Here is a 16,527-nt window from a genome sequence, read left to right as displayed (position 1 = left end):
TTTGCTTTCTCTTTTCCTCTGGCTAGGAAACTTATCATGGAGCTTAGTGGAATTTTTATGTCAGGCAATCTGAGATTCCCGTAATAAAACAATGAATCCCGCCTTGTTATTTTGAATCTATACCTAAGCTTGGGTTGTCTCCGACCAAAGATGAAAAATGAAATTCGAAAATATTATATTTAATTTTTTAAAAAGTATCGAATTAATTGTATTAAACGAAGTGTGCTAAAATTTTCATTTATTAAAATTAAATTGTTTGATCTGATAAACTTTTCTCACAGCTGTTTTTCTATTTTTAAAATTCGTTTCTTATGATATATTTATGAAATATTTACTCTTTATGTAGGATTTCTTAAAATTTTTAACTCGAAATTACACGAAAAATGTTCACACGATTCCTCATGTTGTATGGTATGCTATAGGAAAATGTAAATGTTATATAGGTTGTCATATTGGTTAAAAACTAGGTTGTTTTATAGGTTTAATGCAGGGTTCGTGATTTTTTTAAAAAAAATAAAAAAAGTCATATTTTTTTTTGATTTAAATCGGATTTTTTTTATTTAAATTGATTTTTATTCAAATACACTGTAAGAACTTTCGTTTATGATTTAAAAAACTTTGTAAATGTTTAATCAAAATTAAATTAATATTAAAACTATATTATAACAATATCTTAGAAGCTCTAACTTACTAAAATAGTTTTTCATAATTTTGCATAGAAACCTTCCTGAAATAAATGCATAATTGAAATTTAAGGACTAGATGAAATAGAAAATTTAAAGAATACTTCAGGGGTCTGTCTAGGCTTTTCTGAGAGGTATACCTATTTTGTGAAAATTTAGACATAATTTGTGAAAATTAAAAATCATATACAAAATTCAACACAAAAATATTGTAAAAAATATGGATTTATCGTTTCTTACGAGACACAAAAATAAAATTTTAAGAAAAAATAATTTGTGAAATTATTCTACAGTTTTTCCTAAAGTAAATTTGGCTTGGACAGACCCCTGTACTTTAACTATTAAAGCAAAGTTTCAATTTGCAAACCATAATTTTAATTTAAAATTGCGGTTTCTTCTCTTTTTTTCTTGATTTTTAAAATGACAAAATAAATGTAACAGATTGTAATTATAAATGTAGACATTCATCAAAAAATAAATAAATATTTAATCTATATATTTTTATATTAAAATAATTACTTTTAATTCTATATCAAAATAGATAAGTTAAGCTAAAAATTTTTTTTTAAAAATTCTATGCACTCATTGGAATTTTTTTCCACAAAATTCCTTTATAGAAAATCAGATAATGTCAAAAATACTGTAAACATATTATTACCCTATTGCTAACATAACCCTACTGCTTCAAATAGACTTTGAAGAGAAGAATGACACTATATCAGGAGAAAAATATCTGAATTCATCAGCCTTTTTTTTTTCTTTTTCTACTATTGGCATATCAGAGTAATTTCTTTTAAATATAACCTCAAGCTTCAGAAATATACATTTTCCACCAATAAAATATAATGTAGATTTCAATTCCTCGCTTTTTCATTCGAAAGGTGGAATTTTAATTAACATTATTTGCATTATTTTTTGAAAAAAAATCATGCTTATTAATTACTTTCTACAGCTATGCAAGTCTATATTAAGACAGCATTAAATGTTTACTTTAATCTGTACTTTCAATCTGAAGAATCAAAACATTTTTAAAAATGTAATTTCAAGTGTGTTGGGATTTAACAAACACCAAGAACGAAAGTAATTTCGTTAACTAAAATTAATTAATGCAGCAATTTATTTAAAATAAATTTTAAAACTAAGAAAACAAAATAATAGAAGTATCAATAATTTAAAACACTGATTTTTAACTTTTAAAATCAATATATATATTTGGAAAGAAATAATTGATTTTCAATGAATTTTTTAAAAAAATCATTTGATTTAAATCATGATTTAAATCGTGATTTAAATCAAGCTGATTTAAATCAACAAACCCTGGTTTAATGCGAATTTAAAATTTAAGTACTTATTTCAATTTTAAAGGCTTTGCTCTCAACAATCCTCTTCTTACCAATGCTCGCTTAAATGTCACAGTTTTCGTTATATTACTTGTAAAGAATATTTATTAATTAATTTTGATTTCAAGATTTTGATCCTTGATAGCGAAGCTGATCCATTGATTTCGGATTGTGTCTAAAAAAGGTTAAGAATATAGGCCTTAAGACTAATGATAACATTTGTTTATTCGAAAGTTACTTTCATATATATACAACACCTCCTAGAAAAGAGTAGGCCTCTGCACGGGTTACCATAAATATCCTTTAGTAGTCCAAACGTAATGACATACGCCGTATTTTCAACCACTGCGCAGCTTAGTACCCCGAACGTAATGACATCTTTCTTATTTTTCATCAACTGCGCAGTTAACTTCGTCACATCGGACTACTAAATTGATCCGTGCTGAGGCCTTCATACTTCTAGGAGGTGTTGATATATATGGGTCATTCTCACGAAAACTGTCATTTTTCAGTTCATAAAATCCCAAAAAAGTAAAGTGAATAAAAAGCTCTGAAACTTTTTATATGAATAGAAATATGTAATGGCATTATAAAGAAAGTATATATCCTATAAATTATACTTAATATTTAAATTAATTAATTTTTTAAATAATTAATTTATAATTAATTAATTTAATAAATAAATTAATTAATTTAATAAATTAATTTATTAATTTTTCAATTTATTTTTCAAATTAATTAATAAGTAAATTAATTATTTTCACTATTTAAAAAGTGAGGGAATGACACTAATAGTGAGGGAATGATATTTTATTTTAATACATGTTTTTATCTAAGTTACATCTACCTAAAGTTTGAAAATGATAACATACTAAGTATATCTAGTATTTATTATAATTTAGTCTTATATATTAAATAGTTTTTACAGGTTTGGGAAATAAAATTGGCTGGCACGATTGAACAAAAAAAATTTAATAATTTACTCATCTTGAATCATTCCCTCACTTCAGCGTCATTCCCTCACTTTATACACTAGTGAGGGAATGACGAATTCAATAAAATTTGAAAATAACAGTTAGGCCTAATTAATTTCTGAAGTCAATCACATACAATTATATTCATACAAGAAAGCAACATATAATTATCCACTTTCTCGATGAAGTTGTATTTTATTTTACTCTAAAAAATGACATGAGGGAATGACAAATGTAAAAAATTTTACCTGGTTTGATTCATTCAAATTTATTCCACAGCAAAGCTTCTTTAAGTGGAAGATGGAAACATACTGCAATTTTGTTCTATGATGCCAGTTGTTAACTTCTGAAGTTTTTATTAAAATATTTTTATTCTAAGAAGATTGCAGGTGATAAGAACATTGTTGTGAGGGAATGACGCGAAACACTGGGGACAAAGTTTAAAATAGTGCTGTGTTAATATTTTTATCAGAAATTAAATTTAAAATTGATTTTCTGAATTCTATATTTCAGTATTCTGTAATACAAAACACGAATTTGTAAAAAAAAAAAATTGTTTCAGAAACAATTTTTTTCTTTTCTTAAATCAGCAGTGGGGACAAGTGAGGGAATGACATATTGGTATATTTTAATTACCTAAAACAAATAAAAAATGAAAATTGATAATTTTATTTTTATTCTTTCGTTAGCTTGCATTCTGAAGGACACTTTCCCTGAATTTTTTTTTTCGTAAGCTGTAAAACAAACATAAAATATATTGGGGACATGAAAATGACTGTTTTTGTGAGAATGACCCATATATATATTTTTAAATTATAGGATAAGATTTATGCATTGCTGGTATTTTCTTAATTTTTTTTTAAGTATTTAGTTTTAAATACAATTTAAAGAGTACGCTACTTTTATCTCTCGCTATTCCTCTGGCTGGAGTTATAATCGTTTTATTTTGTCTGTAAAACTGTTTCCCTGCCTGGCGGTGTAAATGCAGGGAAAACAGCTCGGAGGTAACGATTGAACTTCAAACGAAATTCCTTTTCGGCATTCGTTGTCTTTCTTTCGTTTCTGGCTTTGAAATAATTTTTATTCTTCTGTGCGAAAATGTTTGTTTTTGTACAACTTTCACTTATTTATTATGTAAATTTTTTACCGTTTCCATTGCGGTGTAAAATTTTAACATCAAGGAAGAATCTACAAAATTATTTCCTAGATTAAATCACTTTATTTAATTAGAATTTATTCTTTTTAATTGTAAAAATTGAGAATCTAAAAATGATCAACATACCTTGTAATCTTCTACTGTATACTTCAACTATTCTAAAACAAGCAAATAAATAAAGTAAATAAAATAAAAATTCAGATAAACTAATCTAATAGTAATCTAATCTAATCTAATCTGATAATCTTACCTGGCTAACTTGCTTAATCCTAGAACCTTTTTGTTTGGTAAATATCCCACAGATACCTGTAAAGGAAATTTGAACGATAAGTACCAAAGTCAAAATATTGTTTCACTTAAACACAGTATCCAAAAAAAAGAAAAAAAAACAATTCGTTTTACAAACAAAACGATTACATTATTAAAATTAAAGTTCTTGAAAATTTTCTTGCTTCTGAATTACTTTATGATTCTACTTTTCAAAATCTGCAATTATTTGCTTCATATATTCAGTTCTAAGAAGATTTAAAATCCACAACACATTTAAAAATTTACATGCAAATCATTCGTTGTAATTTGCGAATTTTATCTTAACAATATTAATATGAATTAAACTTAGCAATATAAAATAAACTTGGTTAATTTAATAAACTTAGCAATATTACGGATGAATCACATTATACATTCTATAGTTTTCTGTAAAATGCAGCTAGGCTGTGATTAAAAGTTTCAGAATTTGTAAGTAAAAATGATTTAAAGTATATCTACAAAATTTTAAAATGCATGGATTTAAAATAGTCTGCTCAGGAATTCCATATTGTATGAAATTATCTGCAGGAGCCTATATTTTACATAACATTTTAAAAATTCATTCTGAAGATATTCTGTAGATGATGAAATCGGAATGCATTTGACCCGCTTTTTTCGGCCTAATTCTGCAGAAAAGTAGAGAATTCATTCTTTGGATTTTAAATCTTAATGTAATTCTAATTAATTTTCTTAATTTTAAATATATGAAGATTTCTCATAATCTTATAGATTATTAGAAATCTTCATACTATATAACGAAAACTTTTAATCTAAGTGTGTGGTAAACATCTTATGAAACCACTAAGTTCCATGGAGCTGGGTGCATGCTTTAACCGAGAGGGCTACTTTGTCAATCTCATGACCGACTGAAAGGGGGTTTGAATCCTAGCGTTGACAGCACAATATTTACTCCATTTCTTCAACACGTGAGGAGATTCCAAGGTTCTGTACTATTGGCATACGAAACTCTCATTTACGCATAGATGGCAGTATCACAGAATTTTTTGAAACTAAAATGTTTAGTATTTTCCACGATAGCTGAGAGTCGTTGAAATTTTTTTTAATATTTTTCAGAGAATTTAGGGAATTTATTTTAAAAATTTTTTGTAGAAAATAAAATTCGTTGATAATTAGAAGAAAAAGTAGGCTTAAAGAGCGGGTCTTATGCATTCAGAATTTTTTCAGATTTTTTCTAAGAAAGTCTTCAGATTACTATTAGTGGGGGATTTCTTCATTATTGTTGTTAAAATTTGACTACTCTATTTAAAGTGGACAATTTAGTGTCAACTTGAAATAAATTATTCATTCGAAGAGATGTCTCATCAAAGTTTTCCCAGAGTATGTTTGAATTTTTTTCTTCTTCTTTTTTTACAATTTTCAACATGAATCGAGTAAGAGCTTAGTTAAATTTATTTACTAACCTCTACTTAATTAAAACTAATAGAATTTTCATCAAAATTCTTTTAGAGCTGGTTTTCTAATATCTTAAAAGGGTTACATAAATCCATCACAGGTTTTCACATTTTACGTATTTACATGCTTCATTTCTTTTCCCGTGGAGTCGTCCTTAAACATTTGGCGGGTGGAAATACATCATAGAAAATCCGTTATTTTAAAATTCGATTAGTTTCTTATAGTTTTTATAGTTGTTATTGTTGTGGCTTATCCTCCAATGTCTGACGAAGTCAGACAAAGTCCATCAGACCATTGACTATAAGAAAATCGAGGACCAGAAAGGGGGATAAGTATATGTCCTCTTTGGAAAGTCCCAAACAGTCCAGGATGTGTTCGGGAGAAGCCTGCTCAGTTTGACATTTGGAACAGACCTCGAAGATTCTCCTGCCTTCGTAAAACGAGAGAATTTTTGTGTGACCGCTTGCTAATCTGGAAACTGCGGTTTTAGAAGCTCTGTCACAATTGAGGGCGAATGAAGAACCTGGCTCTTTGCCCGTATACCAGTGATGGCGGTGAGGGATCTTCCACCCCTTCGAAATTTCAGAATTAACTATGGATTGATGTTCTAGGAAGGTAAGAGCTGAAGAGTTATAGTTTTTAATTCAGGGTAACTGTATTCGAAATGAATCAAAAATCATTTTTTTTGTATTATTAATTGGAAAACTACTGTAATAATTTATAAACTGATACAAAACTGAGATAAAATAATGAAAAAAAGATCAAATTTTGTATTTTAATATTCATTTTAAAGTCAATGCATCCGGAATTCAGAAAAAGCGAATCTATATTTAACGTGTCTAGTTAAAGTAGAAAATTAGTTAGATTACACTTCTACTTTTGTGTTATTTCTTTGAAGGTACAAGTACCCATATTTAACCTCTTGCTATTTTGCAATAAGGTCGCTTGCCTAGTCACCAGAGATTCATTTTGTTCACAATATAAAATTTTCTTAGCCAAATACAAACATTAAAACATGTTCGTAAAATCACGAAGATGTTAAAAACTTAAGTTTACTGGCTTTAAAAGTATCTTCTTTACCAAAAAATAATTTTTGGTAAGTGATTTTAAAATAATATGAAATGTTTTTGTTTTATAAAATATTTTTGAATCATAATTTGTGACTTCAACATCGAATATGTTTCGCTGGCTTAAAAAAAAATTCAGTTGACAACGTATTAAGTATTTAAAATCAAACATATATAAATGTAACTTATTAGTAATTACATGTTACAGTGTTATCATGTTTATTAATAATCCAGTGACATACCTTTCCTATGAAGGGAACTAAATGATGCTCGCACATTGAAAACATTTCAATATCTTTGACGATTACCATTTCATCATGGTCTTCTTCAAATATGGCATCGTTAAGGACATCTGAAAATACAAAAGTTCATGTTTGTTAAATGTTGAAAGAGTTAGCAAATTATGAAGTTAATCGGCCCATTATTCAAGAAATGAATGCAAGAAAATGGAAATCTCTTCCTGCTATGAGGTTATGAATTACTGGACTAATAATAATACTTATTTTTAAGTAATGATGCATAATTTTAAATAAGAATATTAATAAGAAATAAGAATTACAGGAAAAAAGCATGAAGCTAATAGTGTTTTCATGCCTTTAATATAAACGTAAAATTTTAATGATCAGACTATGTGTTTTATTGTACATATTGTAATTAATTATAAACGCTAACTCGCATAATGAAAACTTTCAAAGCAATAATCGAGCTATTTTAAAGGCAGATACTACAAAAGACTAAAAAAATTATATTTTATTTTGTATATTTTATTTTTTGATTTTAAAGAAACTTTTAATAAAAAATGTTTTGAAGATTTACCATATTTTCCTGTGTGTAAGGACGACTCTTCAAAATGGTGGAATTTGCACGCATTAGATGTATATAAGGACTTTTGAATTCACAATTATTGAAAAACAAATCTTTAGTCTATTACGATGATTCTGCAAGCAAAGCGTCTAACATCACGGTAGATCAGACGCATTTCAAATTTTTCAAATGACTAGTACGAACTCAAAAGACGCACGGAATGTTCTAAACATTTTTATCTTCTTCACATGGACATTTTGATTGTGTTATAATTGTGTTACGTATGCTTGAATTTATTATTCAGATGTGCTAATTTTTTCGACAAAGCAACATTTAACATGTTTTGGGGAAAATAACATCTAATCTAAATGTATAACCAGAATTTAAGTTGGCGTCAACTTTAGTTGGTATTAAGATATGCAAAAATTCAACTTTGCCCACGAATAATACAGTTTCTTTAGACTACAGTCGAAATTCTTTCCCCTTCCAAAGTTATTCTTGAATGGCATTATTCTTGAATATTGCATGTGAAAATTTGATGTGTTGAAAGAGACAGACATCGTGGTTGATAAGTTGCATCTATAACCTGTATTTTTTAATTGATTCGTTTCAACACTAACTGGAACATAAAACCAGTTTTTTCTCAACAGGGATTTGTCATAAACGAACTCAAATTTACCGATTATGAAAATTGTGTGAAGCAATTCCACCGCCACATACGGGGTAATTAGACATAATGATTTCATTGAAGAATATGTCTATTTTCTAATGGTAGATTTTCCCCCATTTTTTTTAAAAGAAAAGGATATTTCAAACACAAATATCTTTATATAAAGTGTTTAGATTAAAATATTAATTTATTTACTTGCGTTGGTTGCGGGGCATTAAAGTCATTCACTCATAATTTTTTTTTTATATAAACCAGATAATATTTCTGCTAGACTTCATTACCATTGTAAACAAAACACAAAATGCGTAATAAAATCCCATTTTTCAATCTAAATGAAAAAAAAAAAATGATTTCTTAAGAAATATACACATATATGTTACTATGTTTAGCACTTTAACTGCCAACTTTTAAATGTTCAATTTTGTAACTTTCATAAATATTAGTTAAAGGGTTTAATTTAATAAAATTATTCTTAAATAAAAATTAAATTAGTGTTTGACATCGGAAACACTTAACCGAAATACTAGAAAGAGGAGCTCCAGTTAAATTTTCAAAACTTATAGCTTTACAAAAATTGATCCTTTACTTTAAAAAATCCAAATCTTCATCACCTTTATTCAATTTTATTAATATTAAATATTTAATCAACTAGTTTCGATATATTTTAAAAAGTGTATGATAAAAATTGCCAGTGTTATGGTTAATTTAGGGCTATTACACAGTTTGCCCCGTATGTGATGCAGGTAAATTAATTATTGTTCAAGATGAAAAAAGTAACTACATCGTATTTATATCCAATGTGAATATCATATTTATAACAAAGATTAAATAAATGAAAACTCAAGATGTACCACTGTAAGTAGAATTTATGATTACTAATATTACATGCACATGGCTTGAAATTGCATTTTAAGCATCCACAGAAAAACAACAAAAAATAAAGAAGTCACGGATTCACAAAACCAACTTCCTGCATATTAATATTAACTTAATTTAAAAATATTATATTTCTTTATATAATTATGTTTATTCATGTGAAATAGATGTAGGATGTGTTTACTACTTTTATTTTATTTAGAAATACCATTTACGCAAGAAAAATTCCCTTTTTCAATGAAGAAATTAAGAAGATAATCTTTTATGTCAAGGTGCGGGACACAAAAGCAATATTTTTTAAGGCTGGCAAAGTAATTGAGAAGTTTCTTAGAAATAAATGTTACATTATGAATATTAGATTTAACAAACACTATAAAAACTGTGATGTAATACCTATCCGAATTTAATGTTGAAAAAATTGTGTGAATGATTAATTAATGTCAAGTTAATACCGAATCGAGCGTTCTTAAGCAATTCAAAGTGTGGCGTTAAATATTAACACCGATAATTGATAAAGCTTGCATCAATCTTCAACTCGTTGGTGTGCTTTTCGCAGCTACGTAAATTTGGCGAATAATTAGTGTGGAGCTGCGATGGCTCAGGGAATAGAGCGTTCGCCTTCCAATGAGGCGAACCGGGTTTGAATCCCAGTCGATACGAATTCCGCGTCTGGCTCGCATCGACCACACTGCTGACGTGAAATATCCTCAGTGGTAGACAGATCATGGGTTAGAGTCCCCTTGCCGTCAGGCTAACCGTGGGAGGTTCTCGTGGTCTTCCTCTGTAACGCAAATGGGAAGAAGTTCCATCAAAAAGTCCTCCACGAAGGCAAATCTCTCCCAATACTCGATCCAGGACTTCCCTTGTCTTCTGGATTGGGTTCAAAATTACAAGGCTACGGAGTTGAACATTAATAGTCGAAAACCCATAAAATTGGGTTGGGTGTTCAACGACGGTTATAAAAATAAAATAATTAGCGTAGAGGCCGGCATAATTTGGTTGGTAGGGCACTGGACCTATATCCAAGAGTTCGTGGGTTCGATCATAGCCGGCCGAAGACTCCCCGTTTAGTGAATGGTGACTGATGCACGTTAAATCTGTCGAACCTCCATGTTCCCATAACAAATCAATACCTCTGGGGATACTGATCCAGGAGTTTCTTTGTTTTCTGGATTGGTTCAGAATTACGAGGCTTCAGAGTTTAACATTAGTTGTCGTAAACCCAAAATTGTTTTGGCTGTTCAACGACGGATATAAAATTAAATAATTAGTGTTCATTTAAACTATTTAGCTGAATTCCTGCGTGAAATGATAGTAAAGCATGTTTTTAACATATTACAAATGCTCTTTGACCATTTGTAGAAGTTTAAAGTAGAAGTTTAAATTTATGCAATTTCAAGAAGTTTACAGTATGGCTGCCGAGATGGCGGTATTTTTACATGAAGTAAAATAGGAGTTATTCTTGTATTCAGATGTAATTCACAAACTGGATATAGCCTATTGAATACCAAGAGTAAGTTTCAGTTCTCTTTACAGATTGATAAAAAACATTGAATGTGGTTGATTATTTGTCAAACATTTATTATTAATCAAGCATACTGTGTGTATGTTTGATTAGCAAAATAATTTTATTTTAAGTTTGTATATATGCATCCTAAAAGTATGATTCTTTCTTTATATTGTCGTAAAAATAACTTTACTGATTCTTATGTGTATCATATCTTACTGTAATTTTAAATTTAGTGTTATTAAATAAAAAACATGATAGCTACTTTAAACCAAGTAGTGTAAAAGTGATGTTTAGATGCATATTTTGCGTATACATTGCAAATTTTACACAAAACAGTAAAAAAATTTTGACACACATTCGTTTTCTAGGCAAAGTTATCGACCTATATTAACATTAACGATAATATATTTTTTATTTTCCACCAAAAGAAATGATTTCTTTATTAATTTCTTTCTGACTCTCATTTCAATTTAATCTCTACATTGAAATCAACAAGCATCTCGGCAATTATTTAAAAGTAATTTTACTGTCGAACTCAATCAATTTAATGGAAAGAGAAATCTGTCGTTTCTGAACAATAACGACTGAAATTTCCATGGAATAATAAAAAATGAGTGTATTAAAGAGAAAGAATCACAGTTTCAGAGTTGTGAAGCTGGAGAAATTCTTGATATAGGTATTACGCATCTCCTGTGGCGGATACGGTTACGGAACGAGAAAAGGAATGCTTCATTTTGGTCTCCTAGGAAACATCTCCAATGGAGCACGCCTCCTGTCTTTTAATTTGATTGGATATTCGTCTCGGATGAAAAGTTTCGTACTTTCGAATGCATTCCACTGTAGTATTTGAAAAATCTTGCTTTACTGTCTTTCGGGAACTGTTGATACATGTTTATTTGTTTTCCTTTTGGTTTACAGAATGTCAAGTTTCTGGGAAATAGTTAGGAATTTATGCGGGTTTCCAACACTATGAAAAATATCTGTCGTTTTTTAGAATAAAGGAACAAGCCAAATGTTTTTTCTTCTTCTTCTAAAAGAGTAGTATTAATTCGTATAAGAACAGTTAATTGAAAACATTGAAATTGTAATTATGCCGCTGTTTTTGCGTATCAAAGTATAGATTATTAAATGGGTCTTGTATGTTTTAAGTACCCATGTTGTATGTACCAGAGTTGGCCGTTGATTACAGTAATCGATTACAACTGTAATTGATTACAGATAATTACAGCTATGTAATCAATTACTTGTAATCACGATTACAAGTAATCAATTACTTGTAATCGTGATTACAACTTTCAAAAAATTTTGATTACAGCTGTAATCATGATTACAATTTTGATTACAGTAATCAATTACTTGTAATCACGATTACAAGTAATCAATTACTTGTAATCGTGATTACAACTTTCAAAAAATTTTGATTACAGCTGTAATCATGATTACAATTTTGATTACAGTAATCAATTACTTGTAATCATGATTACAAGTAATTGCGATTACAAGTAATCACAACAAAAACGATTACAAGTAATTACGATTACAAGTAATCAAAATATATGATTACATGTAATCATGATTACATGTAATTTGATTACATGTAATTGTGATTACTTGTAATCAAACTATACGATTACAAGTCATTACGATTGTATACTATAGTCAAATTTTTTATGTAAGTATTCATTTGTTTACATATTTTAATGTACATAGAATGTACGCACGCATGAACGTACAATTTGCGATTCCTATACATACAATGTATGTACAAACGTTGTTTGTACGTACAATATTCGTAATTATATTGTAATATACTTAATGCAATGCGCATATGCTTAGTATATATAATTATGCATTTATGATACATGTACGCATGTATGTTAGTTTGTACAAAAAGGCAATGTTTTGTATCTTTGTATACATAGACAATGCATGTATGAACGTATATGAAAATAATGTTTATGCGTTTGCATGCTTTTATGTATTTAAGTGCATATATTGTATAAATTTACGATAATAGCACGTATATACAATGTACGTTTGTATATAAAATTGTACGTATTTGCGTACAATATGTAAAAATGTTATTTAAAGGTACAATATATGCACATAGTTGCGTAAATAAAATGCGTACATGTATACATGCATATTTATATGTACATCGATATATGTGCACGCAAAGTATGTACTTATGTACAACTTACGTATGTACTTGTATAACTACATACTTTGTTAATACTTATGCGCATGTAATGCATGGATGTACAAAAAAATAGTTATATGCACAATGTATGCATGTGCATACAACGTATACATGTACATAATTACAAGTAATGTACAAATACGTGCGTACATTTAAATATATGTAATTACAATATACACATACATTGTGCATACATTAAAAAAATTTATATGAGTAAAGTTATTAAAATTTGTTTTAAAATTATTCTAAGGTATATGAAACTCGACTTCATATTTTTTAGAAAGCAAACGATAATTTTATTTGGAATTTCTAAATATTAATTCCACACATAAAATTTACCGTTTTTCTTACCATTTAAAAAATTTCTATGAATCATGCATTATGTTATAAAAAAAATAAATCTGTATTGTCAAACATGTCATGAAAATACCTGAAAATAATTTTTTATTCAGAGAATTTCAAAATGATATAGAGCAATTAAAGCTGAAAACTAAATTTAAATATCGTTTGATTTTGTCATTTAACTTGCTTGAGTCATTAAAAGTTAACTTACACGCATTTTATTTACTGCATTGTACACATATTTAGACATAAATGTAATGTACATATGTATACGTGTAATGTATGTACGCATGTACAAATTCATGTATTGTACGTGCATATATAGTACATATGGATATGCATACATGGAACATACGTGTATTGTACATGTGTGGATACATTCATTGTACATATATACATTGCACCATATGCATAGATAGGGATAGCATGCATGTACACATGTAAAATTTGTACGAAAGAATTATGCCCAATATATTTATGCACATACGTACTGTATATGTACACACATATGTACATTATATGAACATTATATGTTCATTTCATCATATGTATATTATATGAATATACATCTGTACGCTATATGTATATACATCTGTACGCTATATGTATATACATCTGTACAATATATGCATCTCAAATGTGTGTATGTACGTACGTTATGCATGCCGAATGCATGTATGAATATATGTGAAATATAAATACGCCCAATGTACGTACAATAGTTCACAAATGTATTATGCATATTTGGATACTTACATTGAGCATGAACATATTATGTACATGTACATAAATACACTGGACATGCATATCATGTACATGTATACATACATATATTGTACATCCTACAGATATACCTATATTGTATATGCATACATATATTGTACTGTTCATAAATAAATTGCACATACATGCATGGGACATACATTGTACAGACAATGTATGTATGTTCGTACAAACACAAGTACTTGTATATACATGCGTACATGAACATAGATATACATTTTACATACACAAATATTTGCATAAAATGCATATATTCATTGTGTATAAATGTACATGCCTACATTGTTTGCACATACATACGTAATTATTATCTATATACATACGTACATATATTTTATACCTACAATATAAGTGTATGTACATGTGTGTGATACTAAAATGTCTGAACATATGCACTAGATAAAATCATATGTACATACATTTCAGTTACATTCATTTGTACGTATACAAATACGTACAAAATGCAGTACATGTTAATAGGTGCAAAATGTATCATTATAAAATACATTCTACTATCTACTGTAAAATATAATCATTTATAAGAATACAATAGTCTCGTAATCGTGTAATTAGATTACATGTAATCATAATTACATGTAATCAAATTACATGTAATCATATATTTTGATTACTTGTAATCATAATTACTTGTAATCGTTTTTGTTGTGATTACTTGTAATCGCAATTACTTGGAATCATGATTACAAGTAATTGATTACTGTAATCAAAACTGTAATCATGATTACAGCTGTAATCAAAATTTTTTGAAAATTGTAATCATGATTACAAGTAATTGATTACTGTAATCGACTATGTAATCATGATTACAGCTGTAATCAAACTTTGTAATCACGATTACAAGTAATTGATTACTGTAATCAATATTGTAATCATGATTACAGCTGTAATCAAAATTTTTGAAAATTGTAATCATGATTACAAGTAATTGATTACTGTAATCAAAAAATGTAATCGATTACATTTTTGGCCAACTCTGGTATGTACATAGGCGTAACGTAAGAGGGGCATACTTTTTGCAATTAGAAAACTTCATTCATTTTATTAATATGTATGTATATTTATAGATGAATGAATGCATAAAACTTAAAATAAACTTGTTAAAATAAACTTCTAAAAACAAAAAGTGTGCCTCTTTCACGCTACGTCTATGATGTTCTATCGTTTGATAAATTATTTAGGTTTAAGCTAACTTTTAGTATTACGTAACAATATGTCTTGTTTGGAAAAAGTTTTGAGATATAATGTTCCCTGTTTCATAAGAAACTTGTTTATTACATATGTGTTCAATATTATATTTTATTTAGTTTTACAAACGTTATAACACTTCGAAACGGAAAAGAAATTATTTGAAAATTACATAAAAGAAAAAGTTATCATTCGATGGTTAGTTCAAAAAACTAAAAAAATCACGCTATATCGCGGGAGAAACTTTTCATTGCAAATTCTTTTTCAGCTCAGTAACTAATTTAAAGTGTAAAAACAGTGAGTTCAGACAAACCTAGAATAAGCCATGAAACTTCAATTTAAAAAAAAATTTAAAAATGTCAAAATGCAAGCAAATTATTGGAAGAGAACAACATATCTATTGCATAATCCGAAATTACCTTCTCATAATATATCTTCATTTTGATATTTAAAAAAATTTATTTTCAGTATTTGAAATTTCCTGTTTTACTCAAGGTCTGTCAGAACTCACTTTTTCTGTATTTTAAATTAGTTATAAAGATGAAAGATAATTTGCGATTAAAAGTTTCTCCCACGATATAGCTAATTATCTTATTGATACGACGATATCTGATTGCTAAAGTCAAACTTGAAGACTGCTCTGCCGCCCAGAAAAATAAGGCAACAGAATGGAAATTTAATTTGCTGAAAGTTCTTAGTGTGCATAGTATCGAGTTTTTTCCAATTTGTTCGAAAGTCACTGTTAAGTGCCTTTTTTTCGCCAATTTACTCTCAATGTTTGCTCTAAAAATGACTATATATCCTTTAATGCAGAGAAGTAGGAAAATTTATTTCTAACTCGACATTTTTGTTTCATAAGTTCACTTTTATTTGTTTATGTTGGAAATTTTTATAAATCATAAAATATATTTGTCGCCAAATAATTACGTGTATTTGACAGAAAAAATTACATAAACAAAGAAGATTCAGATGTCTTTGACTGTCGTCCCGCAGTGAACTGATCGTAAAGAAGCTGTTTTATAACACCGGAGTCAAGTATCACTGGCTGCTGTCAGTAAGCGGGTGGGTGACCACTATGTTTAGCCTGCGTAGGAACCGAGGGTGCACGCGTCGGTCCTGGTTAAACTGTTCTACCGTAAAGTGCTCGACTTCGAGGGCAGGTCGTCGGGCTACCAAAGCAGAGGATCCATCCCT

At 28.4% G+C, this 16,527-nt stretch overlaps 1 protein-coding gene across 2 annotated transcripts in view; it reads right to left on the bottom strand.

Moving 5' to 3' along the window:
* Pu (GTP cyclohydrolase punch) overlaps window positions 1-16,527 on the bottom strand; it is a 46,224-nt gene that overhangs the window by 2,720 nt on the left and 26,977 nt on the right. Inside the window, exons 2-5 of one of the 2 annotated variants that reach the window (XM_087167772.1) lie at window positions 7,185-7,294; window positions 4,404-4,459; window positions 4,280-4,311; window positions 692-727 (exon numbers count right to left, since the gene is read on the bottom strand). In XM_087167772.1, coding sequence (XP_087023898.1) covers window positions 692-727; window positions 4,280-4,311; window positions 4,404-4,459; window positions 7,185-7,294 — 234 coding nt within the window. The remainder of the gene's footprint in view (window positions 1-691; window positions 728-4,279; window positions 4,312-4,403; window positions 4,460-7,184; window positions 7,295-16,527) is intronic. The other variant, XM_016055597.4, reaches the window with a different exon arrangement.

This window comes from Parasteatoda tepidariorum, chromosome 7 (genome assembly GCF_982258835.1).
Source record: "Parasteatoda tepidariorum strain Cologne lab strain chromosome 7, Ptep-v5.0, whole genome shotgun sequence".
In the NCBI taxonomy this organism is placed as follows: Eukaryota; Metazoa; Arthropoda; class Arachnida; order Araneae; family Theridiidae; genus Parasteatoda; species Parasteatoda tepidariorum.
Note: the sequence above shows the minus strand (reverse complement) of the source record. Positions and strands in the feature narration are given on the sequence as shown.